General features: G+C 34.3%; 1 protein-coding gene across 30 annotated transcripts in view; it reads right to left on the reverse strand.

The window, feature by feature from the left end:
• The window catches only part of KCNT2 (potassium sodium-activated channel subfamily T member 2), a 414242-nt gene that overhangs the window by 217530 nt on the left and 172454 nt on the right, over nucleotides 1-24258 (reverse strand). For 27 of the 30 annotated variants that reach the window (XR_009517121.1, XR_009517118.1, XR_009517125.1 and 24 more), the window contains 5 exons: nucleotides 22324-22372; nucleotides 19851-19910; nucleotides 10252-10326; nucleotides 8941-9024; nucleotides 6057-6151 (listed from right to left, as the gene is read on the reverse strand). Coding sequence is in view for 22 of the 30 variants with exons in the window: in XM_059998767.1 (XP_059854750.1) it covers nucleotides 6057-6151; nucleotides 8941-9024; nucleotides 10252-10326; nucleotides 19851-19910; nucleotides 22324-22372 (363 nt within the window). In the remaining 8 variants the exon portion in view is untranslated. Of the gene's footprint in view, nucleotides 1-6056; nucleotides 6152-6395; nucleotides 6473-8940; nucleotides 9025-10251; nucleotides 10327-15738; nucleotides 15867-19850; nucleotides 19911-22323; nucleotides 22373-24258 lie in introns of those variants that run through there. The other 3 variants (XM_059998709.1, XM_059998726.1, XM_059998734.1) reach the window with 3 other exon arrangements.

A 24258-nucleotide genomic window follows, 5' to 3' on the forward strand; every position in this document is an offset into this window, starting at 1 on the left:
TGCTTATTTGTTGCAGAATTTTAATTCAAAACCATGTTTCTTAGATTTTTATATTAATAATAATTACATAATTATTATTTATATATATTCAATAACCATATTCTGCTTTTCCTCAATTTGAATTCAGCTTACTTGGTTAATTAACTGCCTAAAACTTGGCTGCTCACGTATGCAAAATTGAGTTGGGACAAATAGTTTTCTATTTGTTCTAGTGTGAAACAAGCCTGGGGACTGTTAGTCAGTTGCCAGATCTTTAGACAAATGCACTTTCTGTCGTTCATTTGTAATATAAGCAAAACAAATGTGACCAAACAAAATTAGTAATCAAATATCATGATGGTGCTATACTGTTAGACCATATGTTATAATACTTTCTCCAAACTACAGTACTTAGCTTCTCACTGTCCACTTCCCAAGTAGTTCTTTGCCTTAAGAGTCAATTCAGTAAATTGAGTTCAAGAACTTAAGCATCCAGTATTCAATAAGTATTAATCAAAGATGCACAAGAAAATCCCAAGTACTTTTGAATTAAGCATGCTAATAATGTTTAACTAGATCATATTTTAAACAATAAATAAATAGGTTCGTTTTCTCCTTAAATAAGACTGAGGAGGTAAAATAAATTTTTTTACACTGGACTAAAACACAAAATATCCACTAACCTAATATAGCTCTTTGCTTTACAACTCTACAAAATAATATGAAAATACGTAATACATATTCAAATAAAAAATTTGAATCAAAGTAGGTGCAAAAAAAATCTACTAGTGTAAAATTAGAAACACCAAATGCATTATAAATTAGAGTACTTACTATTGGTTAGAATATGCTGATAATTAAGCTAAAGTCATGCACTTAATTACCAGATGGACCAGTTGTCTCTGCTTTGTTCCAGAGACACAGGCTGAATCACAATTTCCAGCTGTCTTGGAACTGTGCACTACTGAGCTGGAGGGGCACACAGCCGACATGTGGGAAGATTAGTCCAATTCCATTACAATGACAGGAAAAGCAATTCTGAGCACATTCCCTACAGGAAGGGGTCAGTAGCCTCATTTTTATTTCAGTTTGGCACTGAGCACGGTGTCTTTTATAGACGAATGCTTAATGACAGTCCTTTTTAATATTCATAATGTTGAAGACAAGATACATTTTAAAACCATACAACAGCTTTCCAAACAGGTAATATTAAGATTGTGAGATCCATGAACAACAGAGCCATTTCATCAAATATTAGTTCCTGAATCATTTGGGGCTTAAAATTTAATGTATGTATTAAAAGTTCTGATTTGGTAAAGCAATGATAGACTTGCTCTATGAAACAACTTAACAGCAATTAATTATGACTAATTTCACCACAATGGAATATATATATATGTGTGTATATATACATATATACCATTATACATACATAGATACAAATATATACACATATTTACAAATATACATATAAAAATATGTACATATATACACACACATATATATACATACATATATATACATATATATATATAATGGAATATCACTCAGTCATAAAAAAGAATGAAATCTTGCCATTTGTGGCAACATGGCTGAACCCAGAGGGTACTAAGTTAAGTGCGACAGAGAAAGACAAATAATGTATGATTTCACTTATATGTGGAATCGAAAAAAACAAAACAAATATATGAAAACAAACAGGTGGTTGCCAGAGGGGAGGGGATCTGGGGACTGTACGAAATAGATGAGGAGAATTAAGAGGTACAAACTTACAGTTGCAAAATAAATGAGTCATGGGAATGAAATGTACAGCATGGGGAATATAGTCAATAATAATGCAGTATCTTTGTAGGATGATGATGGCGGTCAAAAGGTACAAACTTGCAGTTATAAGATGAATAAGTACCACGGATGTAATGTAAATCAGGATTAATATCAATATAATTAACACTGCTCTGTTATATATGAAAACTGTTAAGAGAATAAACCCTGAGTTCCCATCACAAGGAAATTTTTTCTTTTATTTTATATTTATATGAGATGATAGTCACTAAACTTATCATGGCAATTATTTCATGATGTATATAAGCAAATCATTATCCTATACACCTTACATTTGTATAATGCTGTATGTCAATTATTCCCCAATAAAACTGGAAGGAAAAAAAAAAGTAGTCAGTCCCCTGTCTGCTGCCTAGAATCATTTTTAGGCATCCTGATTCAGTTTCATAGTATTATTAACAAATTACTATGCTTAAACATTTTAGAGTAAATCTCTTTTTGCAGGTTCACGTGATAATTCAATCATCTTGTATAAAGAGGACTTCTGAAATTAAAATTTTTGGAGTGTTCACACCATATGCCATGCCCTCTGCTAGATAGACATTTTATAAACATATCCAATTTAATCCTCATTTGAAAAAACACAAACAACAAAAATCTTATAGGGTGATTAATATTGTACTCATTTAATGATGTGGAAAACAAGGCTAGATAAATAAGTAATTTGCCCAAGGCCTCCAAATTAGTATAGCCTTGAGTTTTAAACAAACAGTGTACATGTAAACGTTCATGACTTATCATTGCCAGAGACTGCTTATTGTTCCACAGCATCGCATTTTTCTTTTTCTTGATAGTATAATATTCAACTGGGTATTTGTTGCCCTGACAGACTACATTTTTTGCAGATTCCCTGCAGCTATTGTGTGGGTATATGACCAAATCTAGCCTAAGTTATGCACACAATTTCTGGGTTGTGCCTTATATTCTTCTTTCCTAAGGATGGAGTTAGGATGTAATGGCAAGAGCAAAGCAGCCATACTAAACCACAGAAACCCTGTTTTGAGAATGGCTGAAAACAAGATATAAGCAAACTTTGTCTCCAACAGTATTAAGCTGATGGAACAATCTTGGAACAATCTTGAACAATCTTGGGGCTTAAAATTTAATGTATGTATTAAAAGTTCTGATTTGGTAAAGCAATGATAGACTTGCTCTATGAAACAACTTAACAGCAATTAATTATGACTAATTTCACCACAATGGAATATATATGTGTTTCTATTTGTGTAAGTTCTTGTATCTTTGTGTATATTTGTCTTTTATAATATGTGTAGTGTAACTCTTTGGTAAAATAGCCTGATGATACAGCATAAGTAATGTATCATTGTTCATATTTTTCTTGTAGGTAACCCAACCATCAATGGTGAATTTGAATAAGACTTATTCTACCTTACTATGATTATCATGATTTATGAAGACATTTTGCTTGTAATGCTAGAGAAGAATACACAAAGAAATCAAACTTCAGTTTTTCCATCCTTGATATTATAATTTTAAAACATATTAATGTAAATGTATTGAGTACGTGTGATTAAAAACAATAACATTTTATGTACCTAAACTAACTCTATATTATAATTGCACGTTAAAAGGTAGACTCATATCCACGTATTGGTGACAGTTTTAACATTAGATAGTATCTGTCAAAACTACCACTCAAATGTCTAAAGTTTAAACATACATACACACAACAACAACAAAGTAACTATAATTGCAAATAAAACAAAAAGTGAAACACAAATGATTAAAGTGACAAATAAACTGCATAATAGAAATTACATATAGATCATGAAAGCCCTTTATCTAGCACAGCACTGTGGCATAAGAAAGTGGCAAAATTTGTGTAGTTGTTTCCTTTGAAAATAAAAATTACTCAAGAAATAGATGTATAGGCAGAAAGTAATAGCAAATAGAGAGCCCATTGTGGGTAGTTCACTGTGATGAGGATGCCTCCAGAACCAAAGTACTGGACTAAGTGTTATCATACAAAAATAATCTGTCCTTACTTTTGCATTAAAATTTCGATTACCTCTTTAGCAAATTTACTTTAACAGACTCCCATATTATTTAGACTCATTTATTTTACTTTTTGTAATTTTCCAGTAATTGAGAAAGTAGCATGTGCATAGGTATATAAAAATTTTAATTTTAAATAATACTTTTCCTTAAGTAAAATGAGAAAATTCCTAAATTATCTAAATTATGTATCTTAAAATTAAGAACTTTTTGTGACATTAGAAGAGAAGGCATTACTGTTAGTATTTCAAATTTATGCAGTTAGATATTTACTAGGTAAATAATAAAAACAATTTGTGAAGAGTAAAAAAAAATTAAATGATAAGATGGCATTGTGTCCATTTTAAAGGGGTATTTTATGTTTAAAGGCATGGAATATCCTAAAATGTTTGCTTTTTAAATATAAAAGTATGGAATAAAACATATTTCAAATCCATTTAAAAGAGGTATTAATTGCATACTACTTAGGTGTAATAGTTGTTATATTGCTGTACCTACAACTATATTTACATACATATATCTATAGCTATACTTTAATCTAAAAATAGTATTGTACTAGTGATGAAGGCATTCTTCCTATTGCAGTACTTCCTAATTAGCTTTTTCTCTTTCTCAGTAGGTCGAATCCAGGTCAGAGCACAAATACACATAATTAAGTTGAAAAACAGACATATCATTCTACATCATTTTTTGATTTTCACATTTTTTTTTTCTCTAGTAAGGCTCTGCATGAATCCATATGGGCAGTGCATCATTTCTCATTCCAAAAGAAGAAATACTGCTCAACATCACTAATCATTAGACAAATGCAAATCAAAACTACAATGAGGTATCACCTCACACCAGTCAGAATGGCCACCATCAAAAAATCTACAAACGATAAACGCTGGAGAGGGTGTGGAGAAAAGGGAACCCTCTTGCACTCTTGGTGGGAATGTAAATTGATACAGCCACTATGGAGAACAGTATGGAGGTTCCTTAAAAAACTAAAAATAGAACTACCATACGACCCAGCAATCCCACTACTGGGCATATACCCTGAGAAAACCATAATTCCAAAAGAGTCATGTACCACAATGTTCATTGCAGCTCTATTTACAAAATAGTCAGGACATGGAAGCAACCTAAGTGTTCATCGACAGAGGAATGGATAAAGAAGATGTGGCACATATATACAATGGAATATTACTCAGCCATAAAAAGAAATGAAATTGAGTTACTTGTAGTGAGATGGATGGACCTAGAGTCTGTCATACAGAGTGAAGTCAGAAAGAGAAAAACAAATACCGTATGCTAACACATATATATGGTATCTAAAAAAAAAAAATGGTTATGAAGAACCCAGGGGCAGGACAGGAATAAAGACGCAGATGTAGAGAATGGACTTGAGGACACGGGGAGGGGGAAGGGTAAGCTGTGACAAAGTGAGAGAGTGGCATGGACATATATACACTACCAAATGTAAAATAGCTAGCTAGTGGGAAGCAGCTGCATGGCACAGGGAGATCAGCTCGGTGTTTTGTGACCACCTACAATGGTAGGATAGGGAGGGTGGGAGGGAGATGGGAGAGGGAGGAGATATGGGAACATATGTATATGTATAGCTGATTCACTTTGTTATACAGCAGAAACTAACACACCATTGTAAAGCAATTATACTCCAATAAAGATGTCTAAAAGAAATAAAAAACTAGTTCATAAAAAAAAAAAAACTGTTTTCTATAATAAAGCAACGTACCAGTTGCCTCCCACTGTCCTGTCTGCCCTCGCTTTCTGCCTGGATGCCTGAGAGAACATCGGGGGAGGAGGGGCAGGCAGACAGGGACGGGCAGGGACAGTGTTCTCAACAGCAGTTCTGCTTTGAAGATTATGGAAAGATGAGGGCACCCCCATGCCAGCAGTTTGAAGGAAAAATTATTGTTTGACAACTGTGGCCTGCAGTACAAATTCTTGTGATCTGGTTGTTTACAGCATTTAGGAAAACCTCAGAGCTGCAGTAAATATCAATACCAAATGGTTGACGTGCTTTCTTGTTTTTTTCCTTAAGACTGAAGTAAGGATTTTACTTCTATTTCTATAGGTGACCATTACTTTTTATAGTGAATATTTATCTATTCATTTACTGTAGCCAAATCTTAATTAAAGTGGTTTATTATATGTTTTTGTAGAACTATAATTAAAACAAAACATAATAAAACTGCTGATATGTATGATCTTACCAGGTGAAGATAAGGCATAGTAATGTAGATATTAAAATCAAAACTTGATTAAACATTGCAGACTGTGTACGCTGAATGGCTCTGTGTAGATCATTCTGAAATAATACAGAACAAGCATATTTTAAATTTTGATAGATACTACATATTCATGAGTTTTGTTACATTTATTACTATGTATTACATTTCAACTATCTTGTGCATACTCAACACACATACTTTAAATGGATATAGCAGCATATTTTCGTTTTTGCCTTGGTCTATATAACCTTACTGTAACATTCATATTACCAAGATAATACTATGGGAGACCACCAAAGCACCAAATTTTAGTTTACTCGCCTTACAAACATCTGTAGAGTTGTTACACTGACTCCCCAAAAGCCCTCCACGGTGAGTATGCTCTCTTGTGGAAAATTCTAATTTTAAAAGATCAGAAAATAATATGTTCAATTAAGGGGAAAGTAATAGATGGATCAAACTACAACCATATCTCATTCTCTGAATCAGGAAAAATAACATGAATTATGCCAGGTGATTTATCATAAAAATAAAAAATTATATAGCCAATGAACATTTTTAGATTAATTTCATTCATATTAAGAGAAATGTGAATTCAAGATATAATTTTATTTTCCAATTGAAAAACATTGAAAATAATAATACCCACTGCTATTTAATATGCAAAAAACAAGCACTCATATATAATACTGCTCATGTAATTTGTTATAAATTTCTTGAAAGTAATTTGGTAATACAAGTCAAAATTCACAAAGGTATGCCCTTTCTACTTCATGGTTTCATTCATTTAATTAGTATTTACCCCATAACATAATTTCTAAAAGCTAACCACATGAAAATTATGAGATGGAAATCAAATACTTATGTATGTTCATCTTTATTACAAAATTATAAGATTTATTACGTGAAATAATGAATGTCCATTACTATTAAAGTAACTAAAAATGCAATAGAAAAATGGTTAAATAAATTGATCAAAACTAGATAGCAGATTTAATGCATCCATTAAAAATGGTTTGAACAGGAATATTTAATGACATAGGAACCTGTCCACCACATACTATTATATGACAAAAAATTTAAATTATAAAATTAAACATACTATTTTGTGTGTGTGTGTTTTCATAGAAAATATTAGAAGAATATAAGTTATTACTAGTGCTTAGTCTGTGTGGAAGGTTTGTAGTTTTGCATAATGTTTTATTTTATGGTTTCCTGTTGTATAAATTTTTTATAGTAACATTTTAACAGTCTGCATATCAGGACTGCGTGAGATAGATAACTTCATCAATACAAGCAAAGTCTCAATGAGTCATAGTTTATCTTTCTCTACCACACATTTAACCAAAACTGTAACAAAAACAAACTAAGTTGACTAGAATTTCACCTCGCATCTCTTACTTTCTTCTAACAGAGGTGTTAATGAACAGAAAAATAAATTAAAATTTAGCAACCAGGAAGAGGAGAAGTAAAATATAGAGCTATGATGGAAAATGAATCCTAAATTAACAATGCAAGCACTACTTCTACTCTCAACGATTGACTAATAATTCCTCTCTTGGTTAGGTTACTTTTTCCAACAGCTAATAAATGCAAATTAGCAAAGACGTTTATTTTTTTTTCCTGGGGTATTTTTTTTTCATTAGGAATTTAGGCAATCTATATTTAGTGAAATAGTATTTTTTTGGACAGTTAAGACAGACTGATGTTTCCACAAACCATCCACAGGCTACAGTCTCCCCTTCTTAGTCATGAACTTTCATGAGGCTCCAGTGGTTACTTAACACAGATGTTTAGAAATATTCATCTGGTTGTGAATATTCAAATGTTATCCAGATATTCCTTTTGGCCACAACTGGTGTCATAATTTCTGTTAAAAAGCTATTTACATTGTAAAGCAATTATACTCTAATAAAGATGTTAAAAAAAAAAAGCTATTTAAGAGAAAAGCAAGTTTGCCTCCAAACAAATTTAATTTCTGTGTGATAAAATTAATAATATTGAGCCCTTACTATGTTTATGCCAGATACAAGATTTTACACATACATATATATGCATGTATATATAATTTCATTTAATTCTCACAGCAAGCCTGTATGTAGGTACTTTTATTCTCTTGTGAAGATGAAGACATTAGCAAAGAAGTTGAATCATTTGCTTATCTTATCAGAGCACTTAACATAGAGTGGACTCCTATTAACACCTGTAGAATAAATGACCAAGCAGCAAGCTCACTCATAAGTGTCCAAGTCTATTATAGCAAAGAGATTTTGGTCATAGTTATAAATCAGTCCTTCTGAACAGGGTCAGCCTTGGGCAAAATGCAACTGTGGCACATCTCTTCTTTCCTGCTTCCCCTTCTCCCTCCTAATATCCTACTCCCAACCCAACCCAGCCTAAAAAGGTGACTTTACATGAGGGCCTTCTGGCTGCAATATAGGGTCTTACAAAAGCCTATAGATTTTTATGGACTGTGAGACTACCTACAGTTAAGAACAGTTTAACAATGTTACCTCCTGAAGCCTTAAAACCAGGGGTCCCGTTATACATCAAGAGATTGCCTTAGAAGGGAAGGCTGTTTGTCTTCAGGAAATTGGCTAACTAGTTGGACCAGTCCGAACAGCAGTTAGCTTTGGTTTGGTGATATTTGGAATATCTGAACTATTTTTGTTTACCAGCTCATAGGGCCTTATGAAGGAAGGGACTTGGCAATATGGGCATTTTATGACTTTTCATTCTCATTAGGGTATAAGCAGACTTGGGATCTATTAGCTTAGACAGTTATGCAACACATCACTTTAATGAGGTAAGAAATAATGGAGTGTTGAAAAATATTTTTGTCTTTACACTTGTCTTTTATACTTACAATCATATTTTCCAAGGCATGTTTGGCAAGCCAACAGTTTAGAAAGACTGGGACAAATAGATTTCTTAAGGAAGGCCAGAATATCTGGAAAACAAATCAAAACTAAACTTTTATCTCAAAGCAAGAAATCGATATGATTGAGAAGAAATGTGAAACAGAAATAAGTTATTAAAAACAATAGAATGATCTAAAACATGTGGCAAATACTTTAAACTCATATGACTATTGAAATGCAAGGAGCAGACAGGATCTTTTCATTCATTCTCTAAGTCTTACTTAAGGAAAAATTCTTCGGAAAATTATTGTAGAAGCAGAATGAAAATAATCAGCCCTCACTGGATGTCAGCTATAATGTGCTAATTAGATCACTAAATCTTTTAGTGTGACAGTTTATAATAGACATCACCTCTTTCTTTCCTGCAGCTGGAAGTAAAAAGTAGATGTAAGGAGACAGAGCTTTAGTTTTTCATAGCATTACCACTTAGTCTCTGCAGATGCAAACATTCTTACTGACTTTGGGGAACTGTACTCCACTGGAATTATGTTGAATTAGCCATTCAATCTGGGGCCAGTTGTTCCTCTAGATAAATCACTCAAATTAAAATAATTGTCAGAACTGAGCAACAGCCTCAGATCATATTGACTTCTTTTCATAATTTTCCAAATAAAATTCAAACAAATAAGGTTTAGAAAGCCTATTACCAACAGATATTACTGTAACTTTATCAAATAGAGATTAAGACCTAATTTTGCAATGGGAAAGTGCTAGTTACATACTTTGTAGTTAAAACAGGATCACTGTGGAATTGGTCCTCCACAGACTTTGATAAAGAAGCAAATTACTAGTTGTCTGGCTGACGGCAACTTTCTTAGTAAAAAGAGAACTGGACTTAGGAAATCCTATGGTTAAGCTCGAGATAAACATATTCTTAGCATGAGAAATCTTTATAAATACTTGGTTTTACTTGGTTTCTATTTTTTTTTTAATTCCACAATATACACAAGAAATGGAATGATTAATTCCTGGTCTGTTTAGACAATATTGACACTTGTTAAAATGGCACCTCTAGAGCATATATTTCTAAAAGCATTTCATTTTGCAATTGTACTAAATCTCATTAATTTTCACTTAATTTCACAATCCAGTTACCCAACTGATTTTACTATTTATTTTTTAATACCATGATTTAAAACAATAACAAAGTCTAAATTCATCCATCTGAGCTAATATGTTATCTATTACTATTTAGATTTAAAGACTTTATGTCTAATTAAAAACTTATTTCTTTTAAAGATTCTTTTAGGACTTACTGAGATAATGAAGGGAACCGCATTAATTACTTCCAAGATGAAGGGTATTCGTAAAATCTGTTCCCAGATGTTTCCCTTCCAAGAAAGAATGAGTAAAAATGAAAGTCAATTATAACTGAATCCCATTAAAGGGGGAAAAAGACAGCATCAGAATTTCTCTAGCAATAAGGATGTTTATATTAATAGAATACCAAATTATTATTTAGAAATGTAGCAATGACTTTTAGAGATTATTTTGCTGAATGTAATTGTGCCCTCTCAATTTTGTAGTCAGTGTAAGAAGTAAAACAAATGTTTGTAGTAATCCTTGAATATTGCATATAACACATTTTAATCATAACATATTTCATGGAAGAAAAGTTACTAGTAAAAATAAAACACATTAAAAAACCTTACAGAATCAATGAAAAAGCGACTCAATCTTAATTTTTTTACTATAATAATTACATTCACAAACTTTAAAGCATATCAAATAGTTCGCAAACACAAACATATAACAATGTTCCTTGGAATTAACATTGTTTTTAGATTAATAAAATTTAAAGGGAGGATTTTCTCAATCTTCTGGATTCTAATTTTCCAACCCACATAGTGCAACAATATTAATCAGGCCTGGCTACCTAATTTGTGGGGCTAAGGGCAAAATGAAAATGCAGGGCCTCTTAGCAGGGCCTCTTATTAACAAATTATGAAGAATTTCAAGAAGGTGACATCAGAGCATTAAAACAAGCACAGGCCCTTCTAATTGTGCAGCTCTGGGCAACTGCACTGGCTAACAGGTCATTCCTGAAACTTTCTTGAACGGTGTCTAGCAAAAAAGAACTCAGAACTTCCTAAAGCAGTTTATTCGTCTATGAAAACAAGAACTACCCATTAGTAAGGCAATTTGAAATCTGACTCCCTGTAATGTCTAATTATTTTGTGACACCGGCTATAATATTGGGATTCTTTATTTTTCTTGAGGTCCCAAAGCCTTAAAACATTACAATGATATAAAACACCTCCACTTCACAAGGCAAGTTCTAGATCAGCAATCATCTGTGTGCTAAAGAGGTTTTGTTATCATTAGTTCATCACCCGTCTGCAAGCTGTATAAAGAGTGGAGGAGGGAGCAGGTGGAAGAAACAGAAGCAATGAGACCTCCTCTGTGTAGAGATACAAGGGTGCTGTGTTACTTCCCTCACCACATCCAGCTCAGTGAGGAGAGCTCGGGTGAACGACCCAGACAGCTGTGCTCAGACATGGGGGCTGCATTTGGCCAATGCTTAAAACATCATCAAAAAACAGCAGAGCAAAGACAAAGAGAGTTGAGATGAGAACAGGCCATACTTATGCCAATCCTAAGAGGTACTTATTTTCTGCGGATGAGATATAGACCCTAAAGAATGAAACTTATGGCCATTCTAAGTTCACACTCAGGAGGGCTGTGTTCCTAAGGGGACATGGAACCGTGACAGACGGTGGCCCTCAGGACCCCAGGGCCTGGGTCAGAGCCCTAATGGCCAGCCTGAGGCTTGAGGCATCAAGGAGCTTTGGCCAAAGGCCTCAGGAGAACTACAAAAGCCCCGTTTGGACCTGCCATCAGAGCAACCCAACCGCAGACTGTTCTTGTGCCAGTAAGGCAACTTTGTCCCAGAAGCTGACCTCACTCCTCCCCATGCCTCCTCAGCCCTGAGGGACCAAAATCAGCTGGTGTCAAATAAGGGAGGAGGGGAAAAGAGGAGATGGCCCCCAAGATGATCCCCTGCCCCATGTGGTTCCAGGCCAAGAAAAAGTTAAAACTGGATAAGAATTTTAAATTTTTACATACTGATCATAATTTCTTAAGTACTAAACTGAGATTTGCATTGCGATTGAAAAGTCTAAAAAAGCTAAGATACCTGCCCAAGACTTCATCTGATGAGCATGGCTCATAAGGAAAATGACTGGATTTGAAGGAGAAATGCAGGAAGACTAAAGCCTTTTCCTACTTGCACTGAGTCAGGCCTACCTATTCAACAAACCATTTATAATTGATTTTAATTATGTGAAGCTCCTATTTTTTATTGTGCAGGTTAACATTACCATTTCTTTCATCAGTTTTTTATATGACTCAGTTTCCAGAATGTTTAACACTTGGCTTACTCTTTCCCTACTGTGTTTTTACTTGTCATTGTACATCGTTCCTTGATGTCAATGATTCTGCACAGGAAAAGAGACCGATGTGACCAGAAGAAGACGGCAGGGTGGAGTGGGGAGGGGTATGAGTACAGTTACCACTGGTCATACGGCAGGATCTTTCTACGAATACACAGCAAGATTAGTTGGTTTTCTTAGCTGTGGCACACTGGAAAGTTTAGCTCGTAGTAAACCAAAAGTCTTTCTATCTCTAATGTCCCTCTTCATTTCCATTTATAACACACCAATTTGATTTTTATGATTTTTTCTCAAACCAGTAAAAGAGTCTCATGACTGGTATGTGACTTGGTTGGGTTCCCTTCCGATTTACCTTCCATATTAAAGCCAGAGAATTCTTTCTAAAATGCCAAATTTCCATTGCCATCATATTAACATCCAAACTCCTCATTACATCATATGAAGCTTCATAACTTGGACTCTGGCTACTGGTTTGGTTTGTACCTACTACATTCCTAGCCCACCTTGAATTCAGCTACAGATACATCACATGTAAAACTGATTTTGAGGCAGTTCTCTGAACACACTACGCTATTTCATACTTTTACAACTTTGCTCACATACTTCTCCCTCTGCTTGGAATGTCTCAGTCCCCATACCTTCACCACTAACTACCTGGATATATCTTTGTAACATTTTATAAAACTTATTTGTTTATATGACATTTGGACTCAATAAGCATGTGAATGAATAGATGAAACTTTCAAATATCTTATACATATTCTTCCCTTCTTGGTATAATTAATTTTTGACCTTAAACATTTATATTTCTTTCTATTGGATCCAAATGGAAACCCCTGAAAGAACATTATTGTTTAAACCCTTCCTGGTGCAATTATAAATAAGTTGTTAAACTTATGGCCACAAAGCTCAACAGGTTTTCTGGAAGAAAGCATTTCAAGAGTACTTGGCTATATACCCATCTTAGGTAATCTCATCTATGTGTCAACTTCAACATATCGTCAATAATAAACCAATGACTTCCAATGTTGTATCTCTAGCTGAGATCAATATTCTATCTGAGAATCTCTTTCAGATCTCCACTGCCTAATCCACTGCTTCACACAGATGCCTCAAAGGCACCCTGTGGGTAATATGTCTAAAAGTAAAATTTAAACGACAATGAAAACAAGACAATCCGAAACCTATGGGATGCAGAAAAAGCACTTCTAAGAGGGAAGTTTATAGCAATACAATCCTACCTCAAGAAACAAGAAAAATCTCAAAAAACAACCTATCCTTATACCTAAAGCAACCAGAGAAAGAACAAACAAAACCCAAAGATAGTAGAAGGAAAGAAATCATAAAGATCGAAATAAATGAAATAGAGACGACTCATCTTGATGACTCAGATTCATCAAGAAAAAAAGGGAGAGGATTCAAATCAATAAAATTAGAAATGAAAAAAGAGAAGTTACAACAGACACCACAGAAATACAAAGGATCATAAGAGACTAACAAGCAACTCTATGCCAATAAAATAGACTACCTAAAAGTAAAATTTATGATGTTTGCCCTGACTGGTTCTCCAGTAACAGAAACCAAAAGTTCTGGAGAAACTCTTTACACCTTCCTTTCACATGCTAAACAAGAATAATTTGACAATAAGACTTCCTGATTCATATATGGACCTTGAGTCCTCTGGTTCTCATTCTAATGCTAATCCCACTCCAGCCTCCTAACCGGTCTCCTCCCCTTCCTTCTTGCCCCATTCCCATCCACCTCCCACAATGTTACCAGGAATATGTTTCTAAGGCACATCTCATGTGCCAATCCCTACCCCTCACCCCACGCCACCCCCACTCACTTTGTAACTCTTGAACAATTCAGACACTTGCACAGCGAAACACAGATTCTATTACAACCTACAAAAGGCAACAAATCGTTTAGCTCTCCTTGTCCTCTCCCCGTGAATTTTAAAGATCATTCTTTCCTAAGACCTTCCACTTCTTATATATGCCAGGGCCTTGGCACGTGCTTTTTAAGAGACTTGGAAAATCTCCACCTTCCTTTCCAATTTCCCTTTGTCTAGTTAATTCACACACATCTTTCAGCTCTTAACTCAAAATCTTTTGAGTGTTTTGAGGCTTTCCTTGCCCCCTCATTGCACACACACCAGACAAGATCAGATTCCCACACTAGGTTTTTCTATCTTCATCAACATCCTTCTCATTCCTTTTTTTGTTTGTTTTTATATATCTAATCAACACTTGATTTTAATGTCATGAGGTCCAGGTGAGAGCATCTGTTTAGTTCGGGATTCTTTGCTCTGTTCCTAGCACAGTCCTTGACAGCCTGAAGCTCCTCAATAAAAACTAGAACTGCATTATGTCAAACACGCTCCTGTGGATTCATAGCTAATGTGTGTGTATTTGTGTGTTGTAGCAAAAAAGGAATTTCCCCCTGAGGACTAATTTTCACAATATAAAATTATACAGGGAGGCAATGTACTCATTGCTAAAAATAAGCGAATAACTTTTCGATTATATTCATTAGGTTTAATTCTAAGATCTCAGGTTGTCTTCTGAACATTCATAAATTATCTCCCCTAAGATAAGCTGACGAAAAATAGATAGAAAAATTATCCAAAAGTTGCATTGGCTATTAGAGAGTCCCCATCGGCCTGCATCATATAAATCCACATGATAAACGTAATTATAGTGGAAAAAGAAAGCCTAAATCTGGAGAATGCGGCTACATAGAGAAGCATGAAATAAGATCCAAAAGGCAGGCACATGCCTTTCAAAATTAAGTTAAATACCTGTTTCACTTAATCTTATTTCCCTGAACGAGATGAAAGGCATTAGTCTCCTTCCAAATGGTAACCTAAAGAAAAAAAGTTTCTAAAAAGTAGATTTTTCTGTTCTAAGCGTGTAGAGCTCTCTGTGTTCCTCTCCTTATTGACAGAATTCAGTAAAATATAAATAAAACCTAATCTAACCATTCTACAACATTTGGTATGGATGTAACCTTCCTTAACCAATAAAAATGCAGGACAACAGGTGATTTTCTAAGATGTACCAGGCTTTTATTTTTATCATAAAAGAAAGTGCAAGTTTGGAACTATTATCTAGGTAACTCTAAAAAGCACTTTAAAAATTATAAGATTTATGGTAATTTAGTTGTTAGCCCAGGATGGAACATGGGACTTTTAAAAAGCATTTTCTTCTATAATATTAAGAATACCTATATTTAAAATATTTAACCAAAAAGACTAATAACTTACTTTCCTTCAATGAGTTTAAATTATGGAGTAACCCTATGGCAGTCTTTTGTATTTCTGAATGTAAACTCAACAACATTTAGATTTACCATTTCCATGGCATGGTAAGCAGAATCACCAGGATCTAGGCGTCCTAGTCCAAATCCTTTGTTCTTTCCAGAAATAAGCCCATCATGATGTTAACATTTCAAAACTGTTGCTTTTTCATAAAGCGATTACTGTATAGAAAAAAGAATTGTAGATTTAACCAAAGCCTTCTAGGTGTGCTGAACTTTTGTTTTCAGAGATTTGGAAATTATGCCAGGGTGTGTTTTTGTTTCCTTTTGAGTTAATGAATGTATGTGTATAAATAGAGTTCTATTTTGAAAGCAGCTGATAAAGACATAGAGGGTATCTATCTGACAGAAGGATAAGAACTTCCCTGTTGGGCAATCCCTGTGACTATTTTGACAAACAGCGATAAATAAACATGAATTGAATGATGATTTAACTTCAGACCTGCAATTCTGTATGACAGAGGACAAAATAAGTGGATGTCAGGGATTTGTAAGTTATTATCTGCTAACCTCAACATACACTTTTAAGAGTTTTTGCTCATTTTGCTTTTACTCATTAGTCTTTTGATTTAAAAAAAACTATAGTCTCCATGATAGTTAAAACTTTTTTAATTGTTAAGGATTAAGTCATGCTTATTTTAGAAAGTCTAATTTTAAGAACTATAAAGTACTTACAAATAAAGTATTAAATTTATTTTAAAATATCACATATATACATATATGTTGTATATGTAAATATATACATTATCTGTATATATATATGCAGATGTAAACAAATATGAGAAAATTGTATGTTGATTTGCTATTGATATTTCAGAACTAGAAATATCAAAGAGCAATATTAGAAATGGATTTCATTACTAATACAATATCCATTTCTGCATACCTATCTATAATTTTTCTTAAAAGTCTAATTTGAGAGAAGGACCTCATTTGAAGTTCTGCTGTATGGATTTGCATTATATATATGCCATAAATAGTTATCAATTATTTAATTTTTTCATTCCAAAAAATGTATCCAACAGTTTATTGAAAGGGTCAGAAGAGTTCATGAATTTGACTGAATATATGAAAGGAAAGAAGGTAATTAACAGCAACCTGTCCTTCCAATGTCACATAACTCCTTTTTATCTTTTGTGTTGTAACACACAGGACTCTCACCATGAACCTCTCCTCCATCTAGACATTAATGTTTATGAAGGTCAGAATGAAAATATTATATGTCATCTAGCTCTACCTGCTAGGTCTTTGCTCTCATTTTATAAATGGCAGGAATTAATTGATTACGAATGTCAGCACCACGTAATTACAATGGAAAATTATAATTCCACCTTGAATCTCTTCGTGCTTTTTAAATGACTACTATTAGCAAAGCACCAAAGTTAATTTCATATTACTTTTTAGTTTGAATTTGGAGCACATACATTCACCAATGCAGATTAATATTTTGGCCAGTTTATGCATTTGTACATACTCTTGTACTAGCGGAAGAGATTTCATTAAATTACAAAAAAACACCCACATGCCTAATTTTTTAGTATGTCACTTTTTGCGTATCATATTCAACATTTATCACATACTTGAATACTAAAGACCTTAGAAGATAACATCTTGGATGTTAATTTACTTGATTTTTATTTTATTCTTTTAGGTATCCAAAATCCAGATTTGTCAGTCAGAACATATTTATAGAGCACCTATTCTGACAAGAAGATATACTAATAAGCCATTAAAAGATGCCTCCTCAACATCTTATTCTATAGTGTCCATCACTACGCTAGTATTTTCTAAGTAATTTAGGATTAAGTGACCAGCTATGTGCAAGATCTTTGAGCTTCGTCCTCTAACTTCAAAATATTCTTTCAGGCACCGTTTTCCATCTCCTGTGCTCTCAGAAAAGAACAGAATGTATCCAAAGCTACTTAGTAGTTCTCAACTTCCTGTTCTAGCTTATTCTTACTTTTTATAAACCTTGCTTCATCCATCATTTTTTCCTGTCCCCTCTACTTGCTCTCTTTAAAAGATGCATATTTTTATCATCGTGAGGCAATCTTCCACCTCATTATATTGCCTCTAGGGAGCTCCTGTACCAGTCAATCAACATTCTTCATTTGACAGTTTTACTCTCAACTGTATTCCATTGAAATTGGGCTCTTAAGGATGAATAACAAATGATCTCCCAAATTGTAAACCCAAAAGCCTTTCTCAAGCTTCTTACTAAACTTTCCAAGGTTCCCATGCTTCCATTTAACACTTTCCTTCCCTAGACATTTCTAACATCCTATTTTTCTCATAAATATTAAATCAATCCATCTGTATTATTTTTGGAAGGCACTCACTCTTTTCTTTCTACACTTTCTAATTCATCAATCTCACCTTATTAGACACTGGCCTTATGTTCTTTAGGCAGAGTTAATGAGAGTTTTAAAAAGGAAGCCAGCGGAAAAGGTGAAAGAGTTTGTAAAGACTTCTTGCCCTGAATTTTGGATTAAAAAGTAGTCTAGGGAATGTTATCTTCAAAACCTTACGTTATGAAGTGAGAAAGAAATTTATATGGTAGATAAGAATTCCCCCAAAACAGAACCTTGAGTGCACTTGTTGACGTCGTACATGCAGAAACTGCGAACTGGAAATCCGTGATGACTATGACAACCATTCTGATGACTTTCCACGCTTCTATTCCTCTGTCTGTCCTCATTGCTTGGTTCTTCCTATGGACACACTATAAGCATCTTCATTAACGTGGGCCTTCTCTTCTCCATTGGCTACTATCCCATCCTTAATGGACTTGCATGCTTCCTTCATCATCTCTATGGAAATGACTGTCAATTCTTAATAAATCTCTCCTGCAAGTCCCAGATCCTCCTTTTCAATTGCCTGCATGTCACAGCTATTTGTCCAAAAATACCTCAGATTCATCATTTCCAAAACCATTTCCATTATTCCACCTATCTCGACCCCGGTCTGATTTTTTTCTTGATGTAACTTTTCTTGGTTTTACTGCCTTGTTCCCAGTCATTTGGATTTAGGAAATCTTAAAATGATTTTTGACATTTTCTTCTCCTCATCTATTTCAACTAATCAGTTGATGATTTCTTTAGTTTCTACCTTCATGACTTATCTTGCATTGAATGTATTCCTTTCACCCAGCCAAAGCTTCACTCGAAGTTTTCCTTTCATACTGCAAATGCATCTTAACTGAGCATGTAGTTTTCAGTGTCATGTCTCTTTGACCTGTGCTGCACAGATGTTCTGAACTAATACTCCTAAAACTTAGTTACAATTATAGAACTCTCGTGTTCAACATCCTGCATCAACTTCCCACTGTAAGTTGCCGTACAAGGCCCTCACTATATTGTCCCATCTTTTTCCACCAATATTTTCCTACATATGCCATACTCTGCCCAAACCTAAGTAGTTATTCATTCTTCCAATTTTATATGCACATTCCTTCTTTTATGCCTTTGCTGATTCTATAAATCCCTGATGTTCTGCCTTTTCATCTTTCTTTAGTGAAGTTACTGATTCAAGGATTCTGCTTAAATCAGTCTTTTCACCTCTCTCTATGAAGCCCCACAGGACTTTATTTGCACCTCATAGGAAGTACCTATTATTCAGCCTTGTATTATTATTGTCTATATAATTTTCTCCTGCCCACCCCCCTTTCTAGATTGTAAATTCACTGAGAAAAAAACAATGCACAGTGTGGTGCTCTTCATCAAATAAGAACTTAATAAACATTTGTTAAATTGGGTTAGCCAAGCAAACCTTCGCCAAAAATGAAGGGAATTCATTAAAATAATTCCTAACAGACATGTTTTTCTCCCTCAGTGTTTCCTGTACAGATCAGGAGAAGAGATGGAGAACAATAAAAAGCCAAACCATTCCATCTGCTTGTCTCATATGAGCATGCACGTAATGGGTAAATTAGCCCATGGGAATTAGCGAAGTATGTTTAAGCCACCAAGGAAAACATTACTATGTTACCACAGCTTTTTATCACATACTGGAGAGGTTCAAAATAGTTAAAGGGGTTTAAGAAGAGCTTGCTTTATCCCCAGAGTATGAATTATAAATAGAGGAATACTGGGTCAATGCTAGTAATGTGTTCTACCAGCAGAAAACTTCTAATTAAAATAACTTACCTTATAACTGAGATAACCAAGTAGTATTGTTTCAAAGAGACTTATCAATGCCACTGAAACCTAAAATATAAATTATACCTTAATGAGAAAATCCAACAAAATCAAAATATATATTCTGATTACAATACTTTTAACTTTATAAATATGTGCATATATGTGTGTATATGCATATATACTTATATATATATATCATATATGATATGTATATATATATATATATATATATATATATATATATATATGTATGATATAGGAGGTGCTATGTGGCACTTTAATTTCTATATACAGGTGGTAGGCAGCAGGCTGTTCCAGGCACTACAGCTTAGTTTTTATAATTTCTAATACTCCTCAATAAATCTTTTTAAGTTTATTACCACAAATGTAAATGTGGGATTGGAACAGTCAGATGGCTGGAATCTTCACCATATGTAAAGAATAGGTTTTGTTTGTGTGTGTATTCTTAATACACACAATCACACACAACTGTCCCATCACAAATAATGCTCTCCCCCAGCCACACCACCACCATCTCAGTACACCCACCAAAAATGGCAGTTCCCTTCAGAAAATAAAAGAATACAAGCTTGGAGTTAAAGGATACTTTCCATCCTATCACCCACTTCAAACAAAATGAAACATCCTCAAACACTAAACAAAATAGTCCATGTCAGCACTTCAAGATACTTTCAGATTTTATTTGAATGGACTTCGCAGCCAATTCCCCTTCTGCCGCTGGACATGGGCATCCTGCAGCCCCCTAGACAAGCTTCCACTTTTCTCTCTATTCTCTACTCTTTATACAGTTTCCTCTGCTCAGCTACCAAAGAGCTATGATTGCAACAGAAAAAGTAACCAGTAAAGACATCCAAATTATTTTGTGTTAAAGACCCTAAGCACTTCAGGAGACAGGAATATAATCAAAATAAGCAAGCATCAACATGAAATAACTGAGGTAACAAATGTATTTGTTCATAGATTTGTGAGAGTACAGTCAATCTGCATGGGAAGGGCAGATACCATAGAGTTTTAGATTCTGACTCCTGTTGGAATGAAAACTTTGATTTAGGTAAAATATAAGGAGAATTTTAAAACATATGAATGCATGACAATCTAAGTAAAAAATCTAAGTAAAATAAGTCCAGAAGTACATACAGTAGACAGACAGTAAAATAGAAATTTTTCACTTTTTCAATTTTCTCCACAAATTCTCTAAATCATAATCTCTTACTTTTTCTAGAGGTACACATTGTTAGATGATCTTGAGACCACTTTTAGCATGAATTGCCCAAAATCCTATGTGAAAATGAGTGTTTTTATTATTTTAGAATATCACTATCAGATAAAAAGCAATTTGAACAGATCAAAATATATTTCAAGGTCATATATAACTATTCATAAAAATATTAACTTACTTTACAAGTGTGTACGGCACTGAAATGAAAGTCAGTAAAAAAAAAAACATAAAACACAACTTGACTTCAATAAAATACAAAATATGCAGACATAGTAAAGACTTGATTCATAGTTATAATCACAATGCATACACAATTAAAATAATTCATTGTCACATATAAAATGTACAGACCTCACAATCAACCTGACTTTAAAAGACAACCCAAACATTTGATTTTAAAGTATTTCAAAGGTTGTTTATACACAGTGAAACTTGAGTCCTTCCATTTCTTCCAGACTCAACTGTTTTTAATCTTAGAGACTCTACTCTTTGAATGATTTTTGCTTTTGAAAAACAATAGAAACTAAAAAGTATCTGCAGGAAAGAGACACGAGTAGAGGAGATGGGAAGTTGTAAAAAGTTTGCCTGGCATGAAATTCAACAAAAAAAGGAACAAAGATAGATCCAGAGGACTCCAGGGAACACCCCAACAATGTAGGTCAGACACACTGTGCTCCACAGGTTCCCTTACTCCTTCTTCAAGACTCCTTTTATGCCAGGGCACACTTTTTGTTTCATTTACAAAATTATCTGCTTAGGGACCAAGCTCTTCCTATTGGTAATGCGAACTGTTTGTTCATTTGTTTATTCATTTAACAATTATTTATTGAGATTCTACCATGTTCCCAACATTGAGCACAAAAGGTAAAAAATGCAAACATGGTTATGGGCTTTTGATTAATTTTTCAAAGATGATATAACCTAAGACTTTAGGAATGCCTAAAGTAGTTTGAGGAACTTGTTGTGCCTTCAAACAAGGTTGGGTTTACTTTAGTTTCCTTCAGATCCTCAAAAGCTTTCTGAAGTCTAAACCTGATCATGAGGAAATTCTCAAAAGGTAGAATGGAGGGCTCACGTAGACATGAAGAAAGGAATAAAAATTTTAAGATGTGCATCAAGATTAATTAAACAATAAACGAAAACTCATTTTTAATGTCAAAACTTTTCTCCCCAGTAGTATTGCTCAGTAAAATATAAATAAATCCAGAAATATAGGAATACAACAAAATTGTACATAACCTGTAAGCCCCATAAAGGTAGACTTCTGTTCACCCAAAAGATATGAGACCTATGAAAAGAATAATAAGACATTAGTTTTTTTTTAATGAAAAAAGCATTCATTTTTACATTTTCACTAAAGTTGGAAATATTTAAATGTTGTTACCATAAAAAAACAATAAAATACCATAACTAAAATTAGAAAAAAGATCTTACATTGCTTCAATTTTCTTTTTGGTAATACTCGTCTCTGTTCCAGGAAAAAAAAAACCCTTTTTAATTTTGTTTTCGGTCTCATGTTAATCATGTAAGAAAAGACAATGGGCCCTTATTTAAGGAGTGAGGATGGCCAGGGTAGAAAAACTCAAACCACCTGCTAATCAACTCTCTATTGAAAAGCCACTTAAGACTCTTCCATAAACTCTAGGACTTTGTTATTATTTTTTTTTTTTAAATATTTACCAATCCCATTTTATTTTTTATTTATTTATTTTTTGCGGTACATGGGCCTCTCACTGTTGTGCCCTCTCCCGTTGCGGAGCACAGGCTCCGGATGCGCAGGCTCAGCGGCCATGACTCACGGGCCCAGCCGCTCCGCGGCATGTGGGATCTTCCCGGACCGGGGCACGAACCCGTGTCCCCTGCATCAGCAGGCGGACTCTCAACCACTGCACCACCAGGGAAGCCCCGGACTTTGTTATTTTTAACACAATGTATCGGCAACACACATTCAACAGTTGAAATAATCAGAAGAAAGTCAGTGACTCAGATTGCAGAGCACATTTATATTCAGATTTGAATCTTTATAAAATATTTAATATATCACCCAAAAACCTGTGACTGAGGTTAGCATAAAACATTATGCAGGGGCTTCCCTGGTGGCGCAGTGGTTGAGGGTCCGCCTGCCGATGCAGGGGACATGGGTTCGTGCCCCGGTCCGGGAAGATCCCACATGCCGCGGAGCGGCTGGGCCCGTGAGCCATGGCCGCTGAGCCTGCGCGTCCGGAGCCTGTGCTCCTCAACGAGAGAGGCCACAACAGTGAGAGGCCCGCGTACCGCAAAAAAAAAAAAACAAAAAACGAAAAAAAAAAAACCATTATGCAGGACAAGGAGTAATTGTCCTTAAATGTCTCTTAAAAATCCTATTATCTCTGACGTTAAAAATTGTTTATAGTCTGCAAAGAACACCATACATTCTAATGTCCTAGTAGTTATAATTTCTCACTGTTTATACCTCACCCTTACCTACATCATTTGGTGTACAGTTGATTTAAATACTAGTCATTCACAGCAATACACTCTACTTAGGAAAAGATGGAAATAGCTGTATTACACTGCCCAAAATATGCAAATAAAAAACATACAAAGCAGAACAAAGCCTACTCACTAGAGTTAGGAAGTATTCGAGGAATCCCATAAAAGACTGTGTATTTTTAAATCTTTGAATCATTTTCTTTTTCATAATATGTTAAACAAAAATAAAGGGCAAGAAACTCTTTAAAATTCTTGTTTTAAAGAGAATTGCAAACTTTAGAAAACTATTCAAAGAAATTACCAAGCATATTAGACTAAAGTACTCTTTGTGATTCTAGAATGTAACATCTACCTGGGTGATTAACATCTTCAGTTGCTCCAAAACAAACCCGTAACCTTTCTCACCAAAACAGGTCCTCTCAGGTTTTCGCATCTCAGTAAATGGACCCAAATTCCATTGTGTTTGGTTAGCCGAAGACTTAGGCATCGTCTTAGATGCTTTCCTCTCCTCTATTTGTAAACACTTAATACATGAGTCACCAAACCTTTTCAATTCTTCCCACCAAATATCTGTAGAATGTATCTACCTCTCTTCATCTCCACTACCACAGCCACCTTAACCTAAATTAATCATTTTTTGCAACTGGACTCTTGCAAAAGCCTGCAACTGGAACCCTAAACCTCCTTTTGCCTTCTACAGTT

The sequence above is a fragment of the Delphinus delphis genome, chromosome 1, assembly GCF_949987515.2.
Source record: "Delphinus delphis chromosome 1, mDelDel1.2, whole genome shotgun sequence".
NCBI lineage: Eukaryota > Metazoa > Chordata > Mammalia > Artiodactyla > Delphinidae > Delphinus > Delphinus delphis.